General features: G+C 42.8%; 2 protein-coding genes across 4 annotated transcripts in view; both read right to left on the bottom strand.

The window, feature by feature from the left end:
* arhgap32b (Rho GTPase activating protein 32b) overlaps positions 1–4563 on the bottom strand; it is a 91668-nt gene extending 87105 nt beyond the window's left edge. For all 3 annotated transcript variants that reach the window (XM_047606639.1, XM_047606638.1, XM_047606637.1), the window contains exon 1: positions 4078–4563. The gene's annotated coding sequence lies outside the window, so the exon portion shown is untranslated. The remainder of the gene's footprint in view (positions 1–4077) is intronic.
* A 5164-nt stretch (positions 4564–9727) lies between these two features.
* vps26bl (vacuolar protein sorting 26 homolog B, like) lies at positions 9728–18716 on the bottom strand. The gene is made up of 6 exons (XM_047606982.1): positions 18258–18716; positions 16440–16596; positions 14738–14902; positions 14426–14601; positions 14189–14331; positions 9728–13376 (listed from the first exon to the last, which is right to left on the bottom strand). Exons 1-6 carry the CDS (start codon positions 18478–18480, stop codon positions 13245–13247), a joined length of 996 nt encoding a protein of 331 aa, XP_047462938.1. The 5' UTR covers positions 18481–18716; the 3' UTR covers positions 9728–13244.
* Between the last annotated feature and the right edge of the window lie 4968 nt (positions 18717–23684).

The raw sequence follows: 23684 nt of genomic DNA on the forward strand, positions 1-23684 counted from the left end.
ATACATTCCTTATTGTCAAGTCTTGGAACCTGAAATGTTACAGACTCTGTCTTTCTTGCATGGTTATGTCGATCTGCAAAGCTGCAGTCTGCAAGACCGCCTCAGCCATGAGCCGCTCCAACTTCTCTCTGTTAAGATACGACTAATCCTGAAGGCACCACAGCAGCAAATCTGAAATCTATCGGGTCTTATCTGTTGCACCGCGGAGTTTGTTATTTCAGCTGCAGCTGGATGTCCGAACTTGTAACAACAGCATTTGCTCACTTACTACCACCTCACACTTTTCCTCGATAATTTGAACGGCCTTTTCGAGATTTCAGTTCAACATGGCAGCGCTGAAAAGAAGATGAGACAAAACAGTTTGGAATTTTGCCATTTTCCGAAGGACTAATCTTCCCATTCTCACTTTAACAGGCTACACTAAGCTGGAAACAGAGTTTGCAGCAATCAGCGGGAACAATGACCTTGCAGGGCTGGACAAAATGCCTGCTTGAACATGTGTAATTTACAATCTCCATTTCTTTTTACGCAGCTACAATTTCTCCTCGGTTTGGAAGAACAAAACAAAAAAACAGTCACATTTGTTTAAACACTCTGTAATCTAAGGACAGATTACTCGCAGTTACAGCACAATTGTGCAGTTATCCTGGTCTGAATCTACAAATGAAAGACAGTTATTCTAAAACTCATCAAATGAAACAAACGCAAGCCTGCTACCAAAATTACCTCCGCCTTTGCTGTGCAGAGCTGACATGAAAACTGCCAGTTACAAGTAAAGCATTCCTAGCTATGACACAAGGCCTGAACTTTATAAGACCAACTTAGTCTTGTGGAATATTCATGCTGCTGATTGTACCATAATAGAGTGAATGAGATCAGATTTCACTGGAGACACTGGAAAGAATCAAATTTCTACCTGCTGTTCCCAAGGCTAAAGAACAGGTTAGCCAACTCTACACTGCTCCCCCCTCACAACCCATTTTTAAGTTATTTGAGGAAAATACAATGTACCAGACTGTCAAAGCAAATGCGCTGGGGAAAATGGAAAGTAGACATCTCTAAATAGAGTCATTCATCCACAACAATATTGAAGTTGACAAGTGGACGGGATCAGAAACCAAAAAGCACCAGAATATTAGGAATGCTACCACATTTGCACAGATCTAGTGCAGCTGAATACAGGGATGTCCCGAGCAGCGTTGGGAGATCGGTATCAGGGCTGATGGAGTCTGCTATAAACCAAAACCACGTCCCTGTAGCACAAATGCATCTTCTTAAGTCAGTCATATAGAAACTGTAAATTATGGAAGGTGGATGTTCGATGAGGTGGCAGCAGGAGGCTGTTATTCAATGTTATGCACTTGATTTGCCACCAAAAAAATAAAATAAAAACAGAATATGCCTAGTACACTCAGGTAAAGGCTACACCAAAACAACAAAAGACACTAAACGCTACATTTAAAGAAAAGACATTTTCCCTCGAGACAGTGCCAAGGAGACAAATATTCCAGAAAGGGTTACAGACGTTATGGTGTTGGATGACCAGTTCATTTCTCAAGCTGAGAGCACAGGTTGTTACCTCTGTTGGAGCTTCAGGAACACAGGTATGAGCTACCCTACTCTCCTCGCTACATTAGCTTTCACAGACCTGTTTACTGGAATTCATACAGTTGCACGGTTCACACGTAATCTAGGAGAATTCAAGGAAGATAAGAAAGTTCTCCAAGGGAGGATATTTTATTCTTAAGAACAGATTGGCCAATACCGAATATTAAAAGATTGGTACCTTGGTAACCGATTGAGGTAAAGCAAATTTGATCAGGACCTTCCTAGTTGTATGTTAAAGCCCAATACGGATACCAAGAAAATCTCTGACTGAGCTTCTAAAAAGAGCTTACATCACTCACGAAATACTAGGACAGTACATTCTTTCTGGGAGTCATTATGACATCATCAACTACAGTCATTCCGATGAGTGTCTCTCATCAGTTCACTGAGGTCATTTTAACAATAACGCCATATTTGGCATATTTGACATCACATGGAGCAATTGAGAAGCCATATAGAAGAGGCAGGCCCATAGAACCATTCACTGGTCAACTCAAGGCGTTATTTTGACTTTTGATGTAATAGCAGATAGCTTTCAATTTCACTAGCTTGTGTAAATCAGCGTCCAGTTCACCATTGTTACCAAGGTTTGTTTTTTAAATAACTGCACTAAGGGATTCCAGTATCCAGTTTCTGCTACGTAAATATACACTCTCTTCATTAGGTACACCAGAGAAAAAGAACATTCACATTTTCTTTCAGGAAACAGACACAGTCTCTGTTTCTTGAAAGAAAAAAAAAGCTTTGCAGATCGAAATATCCATGCAAGAAAGACAGAGTCTGTAACATTTCAGATTCCAAGACTTGACAATAAGGTATGTAATCTGGGTTTTGACAAAAAATTACGTGGACCTGACTGTGAGCGTATTTACTTTATGGCTTCAGCCCTTATACTTCAAACAACTGTCTCCAAAGGGTACAACCGCAGTAACTTCATTAACTACATATGATTAGAAAAGGTTCCCAGTATGGAAATGGTCTAGATGATGATGACAATACAGATGGCCATTCACTGTAGGAGTTAGCTCTGATCTCCAATCAGGTTAAAAGTGTTACTCCCCTGCTTTGAGGTACTGGATCAAACAGGAAAATATATTACTGACCACAAAGCCATTCTCCAGGCTTCAATAATGAAAACCAACAGGTGGAGTCATTATTTGCCATGAGCATCTTTACATAGAGTCGACGATACACGCGCTCAAGCATCCGACCAGTGCCGCTACGTTTTCTCCCACTGCAGTAAACCGTGACCATGGCGGCAAAATAGGTAACCAACCGTGGCTTGTAAGCTGTTCCACTCCAATCATGGTGGAGGCAGAAATGTTGTGGGTTTCATAAGCGTGTTGCTTCAGCTAATTAGTCACGCTGACCGGGAAATGTTGCACAAGGAAACCGAGGAGAAAACAGTCAGTGCTCCTGAGAATGCTGTTTCCTGAGAGGGCTTCGCCAGGTATTCACTTCCTGAATTGTTTCCCTGATGCTCAATGCTACAGCAGTGATGGACAGTGAAGCCGTGAATCAAATGTATATCCTTCCATGTTTGCAGACAGTTCCAGTCCAACTATGTCTCAATAGATCCAATCAAATACAGGGAACGAAGCATCAAAGGAGCAAACATCATGAGGGAATGGAGAGCTTTCAGACCCTCCCCTGTGGATGGCATCTCATTTAGGATTCAACATTTCAGACTCATAAAAGATAAAGCCAATAGAGGAAACTAGACCAGACCTTCCTGCTTTTACTTATATAAGCATCCCCCGGTTTCTAACCGCAACAAAATGCTCAGCAGATGAATGATCGTTGTGCGCCCAGACTTCACCAGAAACATCGTTTTCTACTCTCGCACATGCAGATCTCGTGGGAAGAGCTCGGTGTCCCAGACTCCATTTGAAAATCGAGCAGTTTAACGCTGTCCCCGTTTGATGACAAACATAAACAGCTTAAAAGATATAAATAATAACCTATCAAGGCTCGCCGTGGTCGCCGGGTGAATGCGGCAGCACCTGGTTCGCGGACCAACACACGGACAGGGGCGTATTTTTTGATTCAACTTTTAATGCTAGAGACAATAGTTCACCGGGCTCGTTATCAGCTTCGATAGTGGTCAATGTTACAGACGAGCAAGAACAGAAAAACTGAGTGATTAGTGAAATGGTTTTCTATTTGTCTTAATTGTTTTGAGAGAGGACTGCAGAAATTTTTAGGTGAAGCAGTGTTCAACTTTTGTGTTTCCCTCACACGACCGGGGTGACTCCGTGTAAACTGGGGAGATGTTACCCTGACTTCGGCCAATAAACCCCCCTCACACACACACACACCAGACATAGACACACACACACACCACACATGCGCAGCGTCCAACATGAGATGATTCAACCACAGCTCAACACAACCCTTATCTAGCACAGAAACGTGAAGGAGAAACAAGCACACACCGCGAGCATGTAGCAGGGCTGTGCTAAAAAGTACCTGGGGGGGGAGGAGGTTTGGTGGTGGGGGCTGCGGTCGATGACCACCGTCCTCGGCTGGTGGTGAGACGAGATTAGCTTTCGCTGTCTCCGCTGTTAAATTCCCTCCTCATCACAGCTTCGCCCGGCACTCTCAAACGCGACACACGCAAAGTATTTGGCGGTGATTTTTCAATTGTTCTCGGGGCTGAAGGAAAGCCCGCCAGTGGTCGCATTCACAAGAGAGGGAGGTTAACCCCAAACAAAAAAAAAAAAAAAAATGCTCCTCCGGGACAACAAGGCGCACGAGCGGCGTTTTCACTCAGAGACCGTTGCTCTGCTCTGGGGGGCGAATACGTACTTTTATCTTCCCCGCAACATCCCTTCACACGCGAAACTATCCCCTGTCTAAACTCGCCTTTATCCCAGAGTCACGGGACGTTATTTCCAGGCTAAAACTTGTCGGGAGGCTGGAGCACACACACACACACACCTCGCGGTGAGTGGAGAGGAGAGACCGACTGACTCTGACTGGAGCAGAGGAGCAGCGCTATCACTGCGCTGCCTTCAGGCGCCGTCGGAAATGTTCTACACGAGCACACACAAACATTACGGGGGAAGAAAAAAAAGCACGAAGCAAATGGAGATTTGCTATCATATTGCCAGTCTAGACCTTGTGGCGTGGGGGCCTTTCGGCCACTGAGCTGAAACAACGGACGTCGTGTAGTCGATGCATCTGAAAAGAAATAAACAGATTTGTTTTCGACAGCTGGAAGATAGGATTCTGAATACTCCCGACGTGCCCGATTGACTTTGGATGCAGCCTCAAGCCCAGTGGCTGGCATAATTTAATGTAAATTAAATGTCAGATAATTTAGCTGTTTTTGTTTGTTTGTTTGTTTTTTGTTTAGCTGACAGCGAGAATGAAGTGTCACATCCTGTAACTTAACCAGGCATAGTCTCGCCATGCAAAGAACATACTGCACATTCGTGAACGCTATTGTTCCCAGTCGTGATGGCCAGGAGCCTCTGGCATTCAGTATGGGTGGCGGAGTGCACATTACATCACCTAAAAGGCTTTAAATGGGGCAAGTGATTTGCATTGATGCTGAAAGTAGAAAAAAAAAAACACGAGATGCACTTGAAAGCGGCACAGAAGTGGCAAACACAAGAGTCCATTTCTGATGCAGGAGGCTGGTTCCTACACTTTATCATGCAATAACCGTCCCCCAGGGATACTACAGTTCAAAATCTAATAAATAGGCTTTGATTTAAGAGTGTTTTTTGTTATTCTTTTTTTTTCTTGACCGATACTATCTTCTTAGAGTCTCAAGGTTAGCCAGTGGAGAGTTGGCATTTAGTTATTTAGAGCAACTATTCACTGGAGCTTATGAAACAGTTACTTAGTACAGGGCGTATAGGATGACCCTGGTTCTTGAAAGCTACACCAGCACATTCACTACTTGCTTCAGCACGGCCACGTTTCCACTGCACATTTAGTTTTTTTTCCCAGGAGCTCGGTGCTTGCACAGTCACGATGTCAAGGCAGCAGGTGCAGGTGGCGAGGGGAAGAATCGAGCCCGGGAAAAAGTGTCGGTTCACCCGGAGACAGCGGAATTGTTCTATTCACAGACTGAAGAAGTGAGATGATTTCGAGCCGTTCCTGGCACCCACGTGTGCAGGCGCCGTGCAAAAGGCAGCGTGGAGTTCTAAGAATGATCTTCATCCTGAATCCAGCTGAGCGGGCTCTGACATGAGAAGCTTTTGGCCTCGGTTTTTCCCTCACCAGACTGCAGCACACACCATAGTTCATATCCTGGCATGTCTAAGTAGGAGAGATTTACATGCATGACATTGCAGTATGTAGTTTAAAGATTAGAGCTTCATTCTGGGACCAGTTACTGTCTGAGCTGTCCTGATTGTAGTTGTCAGGTATTCTGGGTAGAGCCTACAAAAACCAGGGAGCTACTGAAGGGGAATCAAAGGGAGGGAGGAGCAAAGGAGGAGGAAATTTAAACCTGGTCACTCAAGCTGGCTCCTGCCCGATGCTCCTCTCCGACATATGATCCCGGGCCTGTTTTAGTTCGCTTTCCACCTCGCAGGCTTCGATGACAGACTGTCTCAGTCCGAGGATGAAAGTGAAAAAGCGTACTGTCAAGGATTCCTGCATCTGTATGCTCGACCGCAGCCTCCACCTGCACCAGATCCACAAAGGCGCAAATGACTGCTTCATTTTTTTATTTTATTTTTTTTACTGAGAACGGACATATCGCTCCATTACATACCGGCCATCGAGTAAAAGGCTTTCAGCCGCTCTTAACCACACAACCCATCAATTAACAATTTGTACTTTTAAGGCATAGATTCCAGGCCATACAGCCTTACAGCATGAGTCATGGCTTTCATTGCAATAAACTGCGTGATATTCAGACACACAGAGGCTCACATGCCCTATGCCACATAGTCTTTTCTGGTTCTAAACAGTGTCATTAAGTATGAATGAATGTGAAGGTGAAAGTGCATACATAATGTTTTTTTGTTTTTTTTTCCTGAATATAGTAATGCGCTGCTAATGCTGCACACTCATCCACTGAAACTCTGCAACAAGGAGCAAAGTGTAAGGAGTCCCACCTCAATGGACAAAGTACTGAGAGGGTCTTCCTCTGTCTTGTAGGATCTTGTTGGAGAATAAACCTTTCGTCTCACAATGACACATGACAAAAATAAATAAATAAATAAATAAAAATTCGGGTATTTGTATGGAAACGCAGACGGCCTCAATTATCCGCCTCCTACTGTGAACAGAAAAAAACGAGGCCACGTTCTCGCCTGTGTTGGATTATGGTGACATTATTTCTAAACGCACGCCAGCCTCCGCTCTCCATTCGGTTGTTCTGCTCTTCTTCTCATTGCTGCATGTCGCATGGAAAGGTTGGTTACTTCTAAAGTCGCAAGTGGCCATTGTAGTCTCCGCGTCACACTGGTCCCATGATCATTCCCACCCAGCAATGGGTAGTTGAAAAGACATTGAAAAGACGTCACCCATGTGCGTCTAAACGACGTCTAAATTTGGTTGAAAAGCCGTCATTTTCACGTCGTTGAAAAGACGTCTTTAAAAAGACACAACCCAATTTTCGACGACTATTTTTGGACTAAATTTGGACAAAATCGGACAGACCAAACACAACCCAATTTTCGTTGACTATTTCTGGACTAAATCAAGACTGTGATGGACCGGCCCGATTTAGCCCAAAAACCAACGTTGAAATGACGTCTGGCGTTTGGTGGGTTATGACTCGTTAAAGCGATTGGCTGAGTCTAAAGCGTTTGTGAAAACTGCTTTGAGCTGCGCACACACACACAGTACCTGGATACATCCACAACGCACATTAAAATTTAACACTCCTATAGGTCTTTAAGGCCGTGATTACAAACGGCTCTCCCATTGATCGTAGCCTTTCTGTGGCTGTGTTGTGTTGCGCGTTTAATTTCTCACTTGTGAGCGTTTGTTCTGAGGACCTCAGTGGTTCCTCCGGATTTACATAAAGGTTGGACGCATTAATAAAATGTACGCGGCCTTATTAATCAAGTGAATATGTTTCAAAGTCATTTCACAGAATTGGCTCTTGGTGTTCCACTCAACCAACCGCCCACTTGATTTGACTCACTGCAGCTTCATATAATTATACATGGTGAAATATGCACAGATCAGGCATAACATTATGACCACCTTCCTAATATTGTACATGGGCCTTCTCAGGGTGTCCTGTTGTGTCCAGTAACAGGATGGGGGGTGGGGGGGGGGGGGGGGGGGAGCGGCTCTGTGGATCATCCCACAGATACTTGATCAGTTTGGGATCCAGTGAATTTGGAGGCCAGGTGCTGTCATTGATGTGTTTTTGAGTTGTCCCTAAATTATTTTTGTGTTTGTCTTCGGGGTGGGGATGCCCGGTCTAGTCTAGGTGGGTGGTAAACATCTAAGTAACATCCACACGAATTCCAGGTCCAGGAGTTTCTCAGCAGAGCACTGAATTGCCACAAGATGTTATTTACGTCTCCTGTCAGTGGTTTTAATGTTGTGGCTGACCTGTGTACATGAGTGCGCGGTCGCCGCAGACAGGTGGGCAACACCCACAGATGTTCCAAATAAAACCCCCCCACCCCACGTCTTTTAGAACCAAAGAAGCTTCAAGAGAGTCCACATCTTCGTCGCAGCTTGTTGCCGTTGTTGGTTTTTGGATGTGACACGACCTGGACGACGGAGAACCTTCGCAGATAATCGCTCCCCCGAGAACGGAGGGACAAGTTGTCGTTACGTTTGCTCTTCTTTGCAGCAAAGATCCTGGGTCGAGAAACAGACGGAGACGGTGCAGCTGCTTCCCTCGGGCTGTGCGAGATAATCTGGACTGTCATAACAATTTGAGTGTTATATGATTTATGCAAAAAAAAAAAAAAAAAAAAAGAGAGAAGAGAGAGAGAGAGAGAGAAAAGTGTGGGTTCACATCAGGGAAACAGTTTGTTTATATATATGTCTTCCTTCCACGCTGCTAAACCGAATCTGTTCCCTCCCACACCTTAAACTGGCAGTCATTCATCACGACTGAACACGGCTGACAGTTTTGATAACGTTTCATTGCATCACCACGCTGCAACCGCAAACCCGAGGAATTTCAGACGGGGCTCGCAGCGAAATACATGCCTCCAGATAATGGGACGTTCGCTCGGTGTTCACTCGGGAAGATATTTTCTTTTTATCTACGAGGAATGTCTGCTGTGAGGGAAAGAAAAAAGGAAAAGAAAAAAAAGAAGACACATTCATCACATAATACCGTACCATCATTCCTGTGGAAGAGTTTCAGCTGCTAGAATTTCATTTAACGTGATGAATGGGACATTTGAAACTATTCCAGCTGTCTGCTGCACTCTGCGGAACATTTCCACCAAGTTTGGAGCAAAATTGCTTCATGAATCCGTTTTGCACTTCTGTTTTTTTTTTTTTTTTCTTTATTTTTACTCCCCACACCTGAATGTCAGTACAGTGTTAGAGATGTGAAAGTTGCAGGTTAGAACTCGTGCTGTAAGTGCTTAGCATTTAACGCATCTTAACAGACACACATCATTTCACATTACCCAGTAAAGTCTTGTTCCAGATAACTGCAGCGTCTGATGAATTAAATCCCAAGAATTTTTTTGCAACCTTTTTACATCGCATGTAATGAAATGTGTTGATCAAAGAAGGACTAGGCACCAGTACGTTAAAGGAGTTCTACATGCGTTCGTTAGCTGTGTAACTGAATTCAGGTTTACATTTCTCAGCTGTGTATCAACGATTCTGGGATCTACATTTAATCCATTTACATTTCAGAAGTCATTTCCCTCGAGGGAAAGGGACTCAAATCACTGCCTTTTAAGATGTCTCAGATAACTTGAGTTCACAAAGAAACATGATCCAAACCTGCCCTCTAGTGGCAGCATTTGGTCCTAACAGTGACCCTTTTGACGGGCCGTCGACGAGCCTTTAAAACTTTAGATTCCATAAAGAAAAACATGAATGTTAATGGATGTGAAGCACACAGACTTCTATCATTTTTATTGCTTTCTTCATTTTGAGGAAAGCGAGGAAATCCAGGAAGAACACAGTCCAGTTGAGCAATCAAAGGAGGAGACATGCCTTTCAGTTACTCCCTTTTAATTCAAAGACAAACTGGAATATAAAATGATTACAATCTGCATTTACAGACAGGAAGATAAAATATGACATGGATAAAAACAAAAAGGAGGAGGGTTGCATTTACATTGTGCATTTATACTGTACATTTCATTATTCTTTCCTATTATAATCTCTGTTAATGCTCTATTGCAAACTGGGTTAGTTCAGCTATCGTTTGTCGGTACCAGTACTGGCAACAAAAAAGAAAAGGAGAATACTTTAGGGACTGTCTGAAAATGATTGGGGAGGGAGGTGAGGTCAGTGAGGGGCAAGGATTCTGCATTTATTGTTGGAAGTACACGGGCTGGTTTGTGAGCACAGTGTTCAATCATTCAAGAACACATTTCTGTTTCAGTTCACTCTTTTCTAAGAGGGACTCATTTAAAAATTACTGAGCGTTCTCATAAAAAATGCCTTTTGTTGTGCACCGTGACTCATAGCTGCGTGTTCTGCCAAATGCAAAAGACAACAGCGTTCGCTAGAAGCCAATGGAGACTCGCAGGTGGGTTTTTATGCAGATTTTTAAAATCACTTCCGGGGACCGACTGAAAAATATTGATGTAGAGCAAAAGGTGCAGGCTGGAATCGAACCGCCGCAACCGTCTCAGTTTACGGGGCTCTCGTTCAAACAGGCAGAGAAACCACATCTTATTTTCATTTCCCTTCAGCCTGTTTCTTTTCTCTCTCTCTCTCTCTGTTGTTCATGAGACACGTTCATAAAACTTTTATTTTCGTTGCTCACATTTTCCAGCGTGTGTCAGTTTGTGCCTACATGTGCAAATTTATATCATGTTGGTGTTGGGTTCGTGTGCGCTCTCGCTGCCTGTGACATGAACTTTGTGTTCTAAGTGCAGTAAAGAGTGTATCATTTTTTTTTCCATGAGCCAATGGTTGCACAAACTTTTCTCTCCTCTTAGAACAGAACAATAGATACAGCGAAGGTAAAGTTGGTAAACTAAATGCTAAAAAAGTGAGCGACATCTCACTATGGTCGTCCTTATGTATAGTTCACTTACTCATTGAAGGACAACTTCCTGTTCAATAGAAGTTTGGTATGTTTGCCAACTCTTGATGTTGTGTATGGGTATGTGAGTTAACCTTAAGGCTCAGGACCCTCCACTGACTGCATATAATATTTTAATCCCAATCCAATTTAATTTGCATACAGTCCCTTAACGTTTAAAGGGTTTATAACGAGGCAGTGACTTCTACCACCGTCAACAATGCAACAGAGAAAACTCGGTGAAAAAGTAACTCTGTCGCCCGTTCAGTCAAGTCGTCCAAATAAAAACGTCCCGTTGGCTCAGATGAACGCACCTTAGGTCGATGGTTGCAATATTTCAGCAGTTATGTAAACAGCAGTTTATTTATTTTTTTTTTAATCAGATTTGCAAAACAGCAGTCTACTAAAAAAAATGGGGACTTACTGCCGGGGAAATATGAAATATAAACACGTCTCAACTTCAACAAGATACACAGTGATCCATTTTGCAAAGTTGCACAGCGCAAGAGCTGGAGTTAGGTTTCTGTATTATTTTCCACACACCAGAGAGGACTTTTTGTACTCACCTATGTGCTTTAAGTCAAGCATGATTTATTCTACGGTGCCTTCACAGCTGTGTCTTGTTTCGATTCAGGGAGTAACCGATGCAATATAGTCACAATGTTACATTTAACCTGGGCTCGGGGTTCTGCTCCGACTCCCCCTCAACCACAGTTTCGCTGATGTGATTGATCATCATTTTGCAGAGAAAAATTGGATTTCGGGGGAAATAATCAAATCACAAACAGAGCATTAGCAGAGAGCGGTGACACTGGCGTGTAACTGTTGTGGCTGTGGTTTTTTTACGTACCAGTGTTATGTATCAGACGCCTCGGCACGCTCTTCCAAAGATGCATCAGGTAAACTTCATTATTATTATAGTTGTAAGGCAGTTACATGGGTCTGTGGGTAATTTGCGCTTCACGATGCTAACAAAACCGGCCCGGGGAGCGACTGCCATCGGCCTGAGCCCACCCACCCACCCTCTATAACCAGGCTCGGTTCATTTGTTCCACACACGGTGCGATGGCTGCGATCACACCGGCCCAAACGAACTAACCCGAGGGAGAAACGCTCCCTAGGTGTGAAAGCAACCTTAGAAACACATTCAAAAACAAGAAATCGCCTTCATCATCTACTCTGCTTGACTTTAAATGGAAATATCACGCTGCTAAACAGTGTTTCCGGTTAAGTGCCTAATATATCAGAGTCGCCTTCGTGACAGCATCATCTTACGTTCTCTAATATTGCACTGAAATATTTTGGCACTAAACCCTTATAGGCACGAAGCTAACTCGCCAAACAAACATGGCAGTCAGTCCCAGCGGCCTACAGACCATCAATAGACAGGAATCAAGCATCTACGCCACTAAACCAAGGTGTAATACTGTCCTTGTCAGGTTTGAACCTGGGGTTGATGAAGTCTGGCTTTCAGCACTGACAGAAGAAAACTAGCAGGAGGAGGTCATAGTGCAAACGACGACGCAGGGCTTCAAACTACGGGTGGGAGATGGAAGAAAAAGCCCCACAGCTCACAAGTGCCACATTTGTTTTAGCAGCAGCGGCGACACTCGACACAAGCCGCAACCAAGCGACGCAACCGACACGTCAAACGCTCGTTAAAAACATGGATTTCCGTTAAAAAATAAATACTCTATTAATCACGCCAATTTCTGATGACAGCCTTGGAATGTATGAAAATATTTAAGCATTGTCTGATACAAAATGTTTTTTTTGTTTTTTTTCCATTCGTTTGTAGAGTTTTGTTCTTCTTTTTTTCGTCACGCGATTGTTTTCGTAAAACGAAGAGACACGAAGCGGTTTCGGGATCGGGAGAAAAAAAAATAACCCTTAAATTAATTTGTCATGAGGTCCCATTCCTGCGAGGACACACACAGAAATGCGTTGTAAAGTCGACTGTAACCTACAGTTTCCGCACAGCGCGACGTTCCAACCGAGTCATTTTAAAGGAGAGGTCGGTCGTGTTAGAAACCCACCCGAGATGGCTCAACGCGTGCCACGTTATGTACATTCATTCACACACACAGTATTTGCAAATTATATTCAAGTGCATCTAATAAGTGAAGTTTGCCCCACTGAGCTGGTTAATACATGTCAAAAAAAAGTCAAATTTGTGCCTGTTTTAGTATTTTTTTTTCTTCTTTTTTTTCCAGCTGATGCTACTTCATCAGACTTAGTGTGGTAAACTCCACCCAGCTGGTACTTCAAGGTGGTTAAAACAAAAACACTGAGATTTACTTGTCTGAGTCTCGTCTGACCCTTGACACACACGCCGTCACATTTTCAAAGCCTCTCATTCGCTCGCTCACTCAGGCAAACTAATCATTCTCGCATTCAGGTTTCAGACTGACATTTCTGCGTCGTCCTTCCCTCAGACACTCACTACGGGAGGGGGGGGGGAGTTGCACGCTGGGCTCTAGCTGTTTTCTTCTTCAGAGTTCTGCAGCTTCTCCGGATGGGAGGTGCCTTCGAAGCGCTGGGAGGCGATGGCGGCTTGATGAGACATGCTCTTCCTCACGATATCGCCTTTCCTCCACAGAGTGATCTCCTGGAACGGCAAAGCGCAAAACGATAGCAAACGAGACTGTGCGAGGGAATGATATCAAACGGCTGCCCTGCAGGACAACTGAAGCTCAAAATATTTATGGTCAGCTCAGTGCTTGGCATAAATAAATCCTTCATTTAGGTACAAACACATCTCCCACATGTTAAACCAGTGGCTTTATTCTTTCGAGCCACTTTTATTTGTATGTAAGACGAGCTAAGCACCATCGGGTACAGTTTAAGGCACATGTGAGCAGCATGATGTGCAACAACAAGACACCTTGTTAGAAGTCACAGCCTACTATGTAGCCTCGTTCTTAATGCACTTACTTTTGATTACCCAGTAAGTGTGTCAGTGTGTGTTCTGGCTGCGTCTCCAGGACCGTGACTGGAGACGTGCCCAACCTGTGACTGGCTCTAAGCTCCCCAGTTTGTTCATCGCTACTTAGTTTGCAACCTGTTGTATAGACTCAAACAAAAGATAAAAAAGTGACCTTTTGGTAAAATTTGTAACATGTATACTGACAGTGAAGGAACAGCATCAAATACATCGCAAAGTCTTTCTTTAGATCTCCCATAATTTCAAAGCAAACACCTCAATATTGTGATGTGGGTTCTCTCAACAGGTCCTCCACTGACTCGACATCATACGGCCGATTTATTTTTCGCCCACTCATGACGGGTTCACTTGAGTTCACGGGTAAAATTGGTGGAGTGAGCCTTTTAATTGAGGGGCCATTACCCTGGAATTATCAGCAGCTAGGGAAAAAAGTGTTTGTAGTCGCCATGAGAGTACAACAGAACACGTCCAATTACCTGCTGTTTAAAATAGCGCCTTTCCTCCTCATCGATGAGGACCAGGTTGAGGTAGTACCGCACTGAGAACTTCTTGTTTATGTCCCTCATGGTGGGAGTCATCTCATAGCCTGCCAGAAACAGCCTGATGGGGATGGACTCTCCTGCAGCAGACAGACAAAAGCACAATTAGTCGGCAATTCAACTAGAACAGAAACTCTGAAAAGACCCACGGGCTGAAAAAAGCCACATAATCACCTCTGACTGGAGCACCGTCCATGATTTCATACTTTGCTATGGTGTCGTTCTCATGGTAGACGTTGGGTCCAGTACCGGTCGTCTCCCGCTTGATGATGTCAATCTCCATATGTCTGATCTTAATCCTCACCAACAGGAAGTAAATCTTCCCTACAATCACATCTTTTAGGTGATACCTGAAAGATGCAGATGGTATGATCTGTCAACTCCCTTTCCCCTTGTCTTTTGCTTTTATGTTAACATACACAGCTTTTAACTCAAAAGCTCATGAATTCAGTTATTTGAATGGATTGTACAAAAAAGAAATCTTACTTGGACTTGTTGTACTCAAACTCTATGTGTAGACAGTCCTCGATGCCCACTTCCATCTTGATGGAGGAGTTGAGCTCAGGGTAGGTGCTGAGCGTGTGAACCACAATGTCCAGCTCTTTGCTGATGTCGTTCAGTCTTCGGCCCACTGTCGCCCGCAGAAAATAGCTGGAAGAAAAAGCAAAGATTTGGTCACACAATCATATGGCTATAAAACAGCACTATAAATAAGAACTTCTCCTATGCAGCAGAGATAACTCATTTCCTATTCAATATCCAGAATTACTTGTGTTAGGGCTGGGTGGTACCGGTTCATACCGAATACCGGTATTTTCTTTCGTTATGATATGAATTTTTAATATACCATCATACACCGTGACACACTGTTTCAGAATGGACCATTTTCACTGTAGCGCCTCTAAACACGTCTGGTGCGACTGTGTCGCTATGAGGCGTGGTGAAGATGGAAAGGTCCGCAAAATGAAGAACCAGAACACTTGTGCCAAAAAAAGGTGACGTGTCAGTTGTTTGGGTTTTCTTTAGGGTGACCAGACATGTCCCCCGGCTAAAGCTGTCCTCAAAATTCCATTTTTTTATGAATGAGAAATAAATGTTTTGCGCAGACTACAGTCATTACGGTAGTCAGTCATGCTGCAATTGACATTACAGACATTACAGACAGCAGTTTAAATATGTTTTAATATGTCAAAATAAAAGAAATCATAACTGTCTCCGTTTCTTCATTTCATCTTGATAACGTTTGATTTTTTTTTTTGTCTCGGAGCTGTAAATGTCCCCAGATTTCCACATCAGCAGGCAGTGCTAACACGGGCTCATGCAAACCTGTTTTACTACTTGACTACTGTGGGATTACTCTATAATATTTACTCCACACAGTAAAACAGTCCATCATTAGCCAGTCTACTGCATTAATTCCTCCTTCGACCAGTAGAAAATGTTGTGGACACGTGATCATGCATGAAAAAACATGATACTGAATTTTGAAAAATACTGTGATATACAATGTTGAGTCATACTGCCCAGCCTTAACGGGGCAGGTTCTTCTAACTTCTGCTAAAAAATTGGCCATGCTGTGTGTGTGCACTGTGGATATTTTGCAAACTGGAATTGCCTCTAAACACACACCTTTAAAAAATTACAGTGTAACTCATATTTTATCAGTTTGAGGTATATGCTTTGCCAGCATACATTTAGTGTAGTGCACTCACATTACTTACAGTCAGCTGTGTGGTAACAAGTTAAAAATTCTTCTTCTTTACTTTGAAGGCAAAAGTTGGATGAGATAAGAATCACTGACGCCTGTTAAATATGGCAAGGAAAGGAAGAAGCTGCTCATTTGAGCTTGATCAAAGCTCACAAAGCCAACCGACCTGTACTCACTAATTAACTCATGACACCTGGTTTGTTCTATTCATAGAAAACTCAAGTAAGTTTTAGTTTGATGGGTAATAGCTGGGAAAAAGAGCAGCACGTAAAGACAGTGGTGCTGATCTTCTTATCAACACTAAAAGGATGTTAACAGGCGCCTAAAGTCTATCCTGAGTCACTACTATGTGATGCAGTCAGTGTTAGACAGGAGACAATGACCTTGTGCTGGCACACAGGTTGACGCTTCTTCACCGTAGGCATTGTACTGATAATATGGATCACGTCATCGGCGGACAGAGAACACAACAGAGCTTACCGTAATTTGACATTTTGTCCAGTATAAGATTCGTAGGGTTTCTCCACATGCGTGAACTCAAAGTCGAACGTCTGCGACTGCGTGATCTCTCCCGGCCGAGCCAAGTCTTTCACCAGAGACACAAACTCATGGTGGTTTCCTCTGTCGTAATACAGCTCTGGAAAACACATTGAGAAACGTCAATCATAAGGCTGCTGCAGCGGAGGTATTCTTAAACTCTGATAAAGAGTCTGGGCATGTTTGTTTTTCAGTGTTGATAAGTACATAATACAGTAGTAAAAGAGCTGGTGTTTGGCTACCGTTTTGTACGCCATAGTATTAGTTTAGTCTCAGGGTGACACTTTCCAGTCTGCCATTTTGCTCTCCTACTCTCAATCCAAAGTACTTCTTCTTTTTTAGAGACAAACAGCAGTGAGACAGAAAGAGGAAAGGGAGGGGTGCGGCACTGAAGAGAAAGGCCCTGATGCATTCATGCTTTAATTGTCTGGAAAGGACGAAGCCAGAGGAGCTCCTCGCCATTGTAGCAAACTAACATCACAAGGCAGACTGCATTTTCAGAAACTACAAATGAAATTAACATTATCATAGAACAATTTAAACCTTTAAAAGGGGTACACGTGAGCTTCCGCTGGACTGAATGAGTTTATCTTTTTAATAAGTTGTCCCGAAGGCTGGTTTTAGACAGTTCAATCTTTGTGCAATTTAATTCAATATGTGACCATTTATTTCCAGCACATCTAAAAAGCTTGCTACGTAAAACATGTATTGTTATTGTATAAGTCCTGACGCTATAACGATACAAAGGTTGCACTGTTGTATTGAATGTTCTCCACTGTGACTAAAATAATAGCTCACTAACTGTGCATGGTGCAACCTGAATTCCAGCATTGAAAGAAACGACCAAATCTGTGAGGGAGAACAATGTAAATAATCCATTATCAGTAAATCCAACTATCTAATTTAGTAAAAAGTACTTTAAGTAATATACACTGTATAAGGTCTGAGGGGTTTTTATGTGTTATGATATTAAAGCTAAGACATTCATTGAAATACATTTTAGTTTCTAAGAATTATATTTTTGAGAGTACTTTACAGGGCTGTCAGATGAATGTAAATATAAAATGTAGCTCTTGTCCTCAGTCATGTTTCACCACCGCCGGGTTGTAACTTCAGTGTATTCTGAAACGATATCTAATTTAGCAGATATCATTAGTTGCTGCAGCACATTTTAATTAGTACCGGAAACTAATTGCTATGTTTAAGGTCGGGTCTGGATACTTATCTCAGTTAGAACCGGTGTCTTTCTTCCAACATACAGGTAACTTCATGTTTATTACCGAGGAAGCGGCCATCTTTGTTTTGATTCTGAGACCGAGGCGAAAACTGGGAAACGAGCTAAAAAAAATCATGTGCATCATTATTTTTGGCACTTAGCATTACTTTACATATGCCGTGAAACATCATCCTGTATTTATCTTCTCATACAAAAGTTTGTTTTAAAGTCGTAATTTGACAGCGTATTAAAACCAGGGTCAAAGGTCAGAGCTCTCCGGGGGCTGCCGTGTCAGCTGACGTCAGCCTGCACTACGCCTGTCACGAGACCCGCCACTTCAAAGTGACACTTGTTTCGGGCACTTGAACGTCCCGCTGCGTTTCCGCAGGAACTTTTAACTGGTTCCCTCGCTACGTTTCAAAGCCTAACTTCATGAACTACACGGCGCCTGTAGCTAGCTCCCCGACAGCCCCTCCTGTGTCATACTTCAAGCGCCTTCTCTCTGCGGGCTCCGTGTCTGACATGCAGGCCTACCAGCCACTCACCTATCTGCCCGACAAACTCAATCTTGATGCCGTTGTGCTCCAGCCTCTTCCCCGGGTACTTGAGCGTCACATTGACTTTGCCCGACACCGTTTCCCCGTCGTAGAAGAGGAAATATTTGTCCTTCCTGCCGTCTTCGCTTTTATGCTCAGCTTTCTTTCTCGTTTCGGCGTCATTCAGAACTATGTCGATGTCCGCACTTTGACCAAAACCAAAGAAGCTCATTGCTGCTTGTCAGTCGAGTCGAGAACTGTGGCCTCCTGCTGAAATTCGCCTCCTTTCCTGTAAAAACACAGCAGCGCCGTGGTTCGTTCTCGTTTTTGCAGCGAGGTGTCCAGCGACAGCAGCTTCCCAGATTATTGAATATTTCGAGTTACAACCGGGCGACTGCGCATGCGTCGGCAGTCATGTGAAGGAGCGTTGTAAATACATCAAACGATTTTTTTTATTTTCTCGTTAACTTTCGAGCCTCCTCTGCGCCCGTTGAGCTTAATCCCAAACAACAATTCAGAATTGATCCGTCAACTTTCAACAAACTGGTATCCGCGCTTATTAAAATGCGTCTGCACTTTTTTGGCGCAGTATCAACAGGCGGAAGAAGCAACAAACCTTGTGGCGTGGAGAGGTTACTGCCCGGAGTACAGTCTTACAGGCAACTCAGTGTCTGGTCTTCAAAGCATCATTAATCATCATTCACAAAGAATCCAATGATGGGCTATATGTCTTTTTTAGAAAAAACAAAAACAAAAAAAACAAAACAAAACAAAAAAAAAACAGTCAGGTCTCTTGGAGCAGGTGCTCCGTTGTCTGCTTATTATGTGGTGGATTCTTTTATTAGAATAATTATTTTAGGCCAGTAAAAGAACATGAGTATGAATATATCCTGCCCAGTCTGATTTATGAACAGGCAGCTCAGCGTGATGTGATCCCCTTTTTATTCATTATAATAGGTCAAAGCTCTTTCTTTTTGTCATTCCAGCCATATACAGACCATGGTGCTGCTCAAATCAGTGTGAGTAGGTTCATTTGTTATTTGCATGTTATCATGAGTCAGTTATATAGAATTAGTCACACTATTTTAAGTTTTTTGAAGGTCCCAGGAGTGTCTGAATATGTCGAGTCCACATAATCGCAACTTTACACTTAACAAACAGAAAACACCACTGTATCTTGAATTTTGCAGTGTTTAGAAAACTTCTACTTCTCACTGAACTGAAACACGGTTTGCTTTGTTACTTTAAGGGCTGCTGTGCGTTTCAGAAAACATTCCAACATGATTCACATGTTTAATGTTGTTATTCGCTCCCTTCAGATGAAAGCCACATGTGTTGTCCTGTGATGGCCCCACGGCGCCACTAGAGGGCGGAGTTTAACCGCAGCATGAGGCGGATCAGCCTGAGGGCCTCCCTCGGCTCAGCTCCACATAAGACGGTTTTTGCAGTTAAGCTCTTGACGTTTTGCGCTATTATTCAGCATTTAGCAAATTCCCATGCAAAAAAATAAATCCTCGCCCACACCATGTAAGCGCTGCGTGACTTTTATTGTTGCCTGATTTTTTTGATAGGATGCAAAATCCTCCCCAACTTTGAAAAAGGTCTCCACTGACAACCAGTGTAGGGGTGATGTTCATGCAACCTGCACAGTTTTGACAAAAAAGAAAAAAAAAAGACCCCCCAGGAAATCTGAATTTGAAATCTGCATTTTTAATATGACAGTAGTAGAGGGAAACGGTTATTGCAAATGGTGCGTGAGTGTGCCATTCTATCTTATTACAAATTACAAGGCTCCACTGAGAACTGATTCTTTTTACTGTCCAATTAGTTCTGGTGACTTATGAAAAAAAAAAAAAAAGACTATAACGATCATTTTGTGAATAGTTTTATGATCCAACCTGACAACAGTTAAATGGCTTCCCGGGGGCTAAGACGTAACGATGCTCTTTCATAGCACTGACTCACGGTGACCGTGAGATTGTGAGACACCGTAGAACAAAAACAAACAATAACAAAAAAAAAAAAAAAAGAAAGATAAAATGAAATGCCCGCGACAGCATGCTGAGACATCTGAGAGCGTCGCATGAAATCCTGTAAGCCCTTCTCCCGTTTGGACAAATGACTAAAAACTTTTAACAAGTGGGGCCCTCCCGGCTGTCCTGAAACGACTGAAACCAATTATTTCGGCGGAGGTAGGAGCGGTAGGTTCGGCTGAAGTCCCCGCTGTCGGCGCGTCAGTCCGTCACGTCGCTCCGTGATATTTTCCAAATAGGCAGCGTCCTATCTGTCAAGTGTGATTTTCTCCCTTCCATTTCTGTCCTCTCTGTGGCGTCTGCTCGTCCCACACTTCTGCGGGCACTGAAAACCCCACAGTGTGTTTTGCGCGCGTTGGGATTAGAAACAGATAAATCAGCCTTGTGTGGCGGAAGTAGACCTGCTGTAGGCCGACAAAAGTTTGCCTCGGGGCCCCCCGTTGACCTCTCCCCCGCTCGACTCATCACCAACCGAGTTTCAACTCATATTCTAAAGCAAACTTCCTCTGCTGTAATTTATACGACTACGTTTAAGAATATGAACAACAAATCTTCTTATAATGACAATTTCTTTAAAGAACTTCACCGCCATTTTTACTAAACACAACATCAACTGGGATCAGAGTAATAAAGAGAAAGCGCCCCGAACTAGGTTTAGACTCGTTGAGAAGCGGCCTAAGCTACGGATATTTTAAGTTTGGAGCTAATTACGTTACCAACAAAAGGGGACGAATACGCAGGTTTCGGGGCCCCTCGGGGTCTGTGTGGCCTGTGTGCTCGCCCGGTAATCTAGCCTTGGCCCACGTCACAGTGTCGCTGAGTTTCCCCAACACTCTATAAGGTCAGCCTGCTGGTGCTAAGAACAGATCCGCCCGCCGGTCTAAATAAACAGTTTAGTCACATGTGATGTAATCAGGCTGCCCTTGTGCTGGCTATAACATACGTGTATTGGCGAAACTGCTCCTGGACCATGTTTTGAGTGAACAGGTCGAGCGTACGCGGTGATGAGCGTCAAAAACAGGAGAAATCCGCCTCTTCTCCGGAACGCAGTGAAACTCTGTCTGGCGGTAACTGAATATTGAACATTTATTTTAAGGAGATACACGTACACCAAATGTCAATCCACGCGGCTGTCACTGCTAATAGCATAGCTGCCTCAGCTCCGTATTATTAGCTGATTGCCGGTGAAATTATCACGCTGATGATAATTACCTTATTTATCCACAGGACATCTGCTCGTATTCACACCTTAACCCTCCTGTTGCCTTCAGTTTTGATAACGCCTTTTATCCCTGGTGTCAATTCGACTCCAGCAGCTTAAACCTCTAAAAAATGATCACGGATAAATAGCTCTTTGAATAAAAAACCCACATATCCATCCAGAATACAGAATCAGAATCAGAAAAAAACTTAATTTATCCCCGAAGGGTAATTATTGTTATCAGTAGTTACACAACTATGGAGAAATATCCAGATCACTATAAAATCTCACTATAAAATTGGAAAGAGATAAGTTTAAGTGCATATTCTTGTGATCTGTAAGATTAGGTATATCAAGAATAATGTCATATTTGACATCGTCGTCAAAAGTCATTAAATATGAAGCAAAAAAAAAAAAAAAAAAGATGTTTGTGAGAGTATGCTGCATAACCACAACCCAGTTCCCTTAAAAAGTGAAACCACTGAGAGTCAACGCTCAAATAACGCGTACCGGAATCCTCTTCCTCAAAATGTGTTTTCTTTTGGTCGGTTCTTGGCGGCGCTTAAGTTTCAAAGTGCAGACAGGAGCAGGTGGAAGTTTTGTTTTCGCATGTATCTGCTCATCTTGAATCTTGCCTGAACAACGTCGCTTTTGTTCAACCTGCCTACCTACACGGATGTGCCACGTGCACGTGACATCTCCACGTACACTTGGAAGGAGACGCAGTGAGTTTAAACCTTTGACAACATTTGCAGGTTGGTTATGTTCTAGATTATAGGAGGACAGTGGAGTGTAGGTCCTGTCTTCAAATAAGAATAGAGAAGATCTCTTGCATATACAGCATGGAGTGGGTGAGCAGTTTTGCTAAAATAATGTGCTACAAGACTTTACTAGCAAGAAATGCTAGTTGTTCATTAGCAACTGACTAAGCTAATTTAAACAATATAAGCGTAGTCTTCTTTTTTAAATATTCAACACTATTTTTTCTCCTGTTGTGTTCTCATTTCTTAAAAATTAATTCTTACGCATATTTACAAAGAAAGAAGCTCAGCTCCCAGGCTACAACTTCACAGTATTTAAATCTCAATGGTAAAATGCTCACTAGCTGTGATTCCATTACAGTTTTCACAAAATAAACACGATATTTCTAAAATTTCCACAAAGTACAATTGCGCTTTCTATGTGTTTCCGTTGAAAGGTGTTTTACCAAAAAAAAAAAAAAAGATCGTATTTTGAGGAAAACGATCGTACGTAAACGATTTGACGTTGCTTCGGGCCATCTGCTAGTTAAAACATTACCTGTAAATTATAGCTTATAATGCAGTTTTGCTTAAATAAACTAGCAGCACTTGTTTGTGTTTGCTAACAGCCCATATTGAAGGGGTCAAATTATCGTACGTTATGGGATGTTTGGGATTATTAGTCGTACAGAGGGTGATGTCGTCGCACAAATACGAAGAAAATGATCGTACGTCGGGCAACACTGTTTGCAAATGCTGTAACTCTCTTAAAGTCTCGCGGGACTTTGCTTTGAAGAAGACGGACTTCAAATGAACTGGTCACATGACCCCTGCATCATCTCCCGTTTAGTGGAAGTGCGAAAAAAGTGTTTGTGTTGTACTTTCTCGATACACTTACGTCTGAAAAACCAAGTGTTTTGAGAGGTTTTTTGAAATGTGGGTGTTTTCTATTACCAAATCTTTAAAGCGATACTTTGGTTTTGTGCATATTTAGTGGAAAGTGGAGGTAATTTTTCACCTTCAATCAACTGGGAGCTTCTTGCATTACCTAGTTATTTCTATATAATTCATACATACTGGGCCACGTTATTTGGTCTTTAAAATACTTTCATGCTGACTGTAAAGTAATAAATTCCCCATTACACAAACATTTATATCATTCACTGAGCGCTTTCGACTTTCCGATGGACAGAGGGAAGAGCGACACACATCACACAACAACAACGACAACAACCGTTGGCCGGTCGTAGGATCATCTGTTTGCATGCAGAGGTGTTTTATTCCTTTTTACGTGTTGAAATTAAATCCAAACAGAGTGATTCCAGACTCATAATCTGACAAGAATTAAGTCGACTGATCGTAGGGCCCTCTAACCTAGGAATCATATACTCAATAGCTTCCAGAAGACAGATGTGCAGCTCAGTGCTCTTAGTTAGATGTTAGAGAGTGACCTTTAAATAAT

Source organism: Mugil cephalus, chromosome 15 (assembly GCF_022458985.1).
Source record: "Mugil cephalus isolate CIBA_MC_2020 chromosome 15, CIBA_Mcephalus_1.1, whole genome shotgun sequence".
Lineage (NCBI taxonomy): Eukaryota > Metazoa > Chordata > Actinopteri > Mugiliformes > Mugilidae > Mugil > Mugil cephalus.

Excerpts from the sequence above, each read along its gene's own strand:
- vps26bl (XM_047606982.1), bottom strand. The coding sequence starts at position 18,480 with ATGAGCTTCTTTGGTTTTGGTCAAAGTGCGGACATCGACATAGTTCTG. Across the intron at positions 16,597-18,257 it reads TGAGTTTGTCGGGCAGATAG|AGCTGTATTACGACAGAGGA; the intron begins GTGAGTGGCTGG and ends TGTGTTTTCCAG. Across the intron at positions 14,332-14,425 it reads GGACGGTGCTCCAGTCAGAG|GAGAGTCCATCCCCATCAGG; the intron begins GTGATTATGTGG and ends TGTCTGCTGCAG.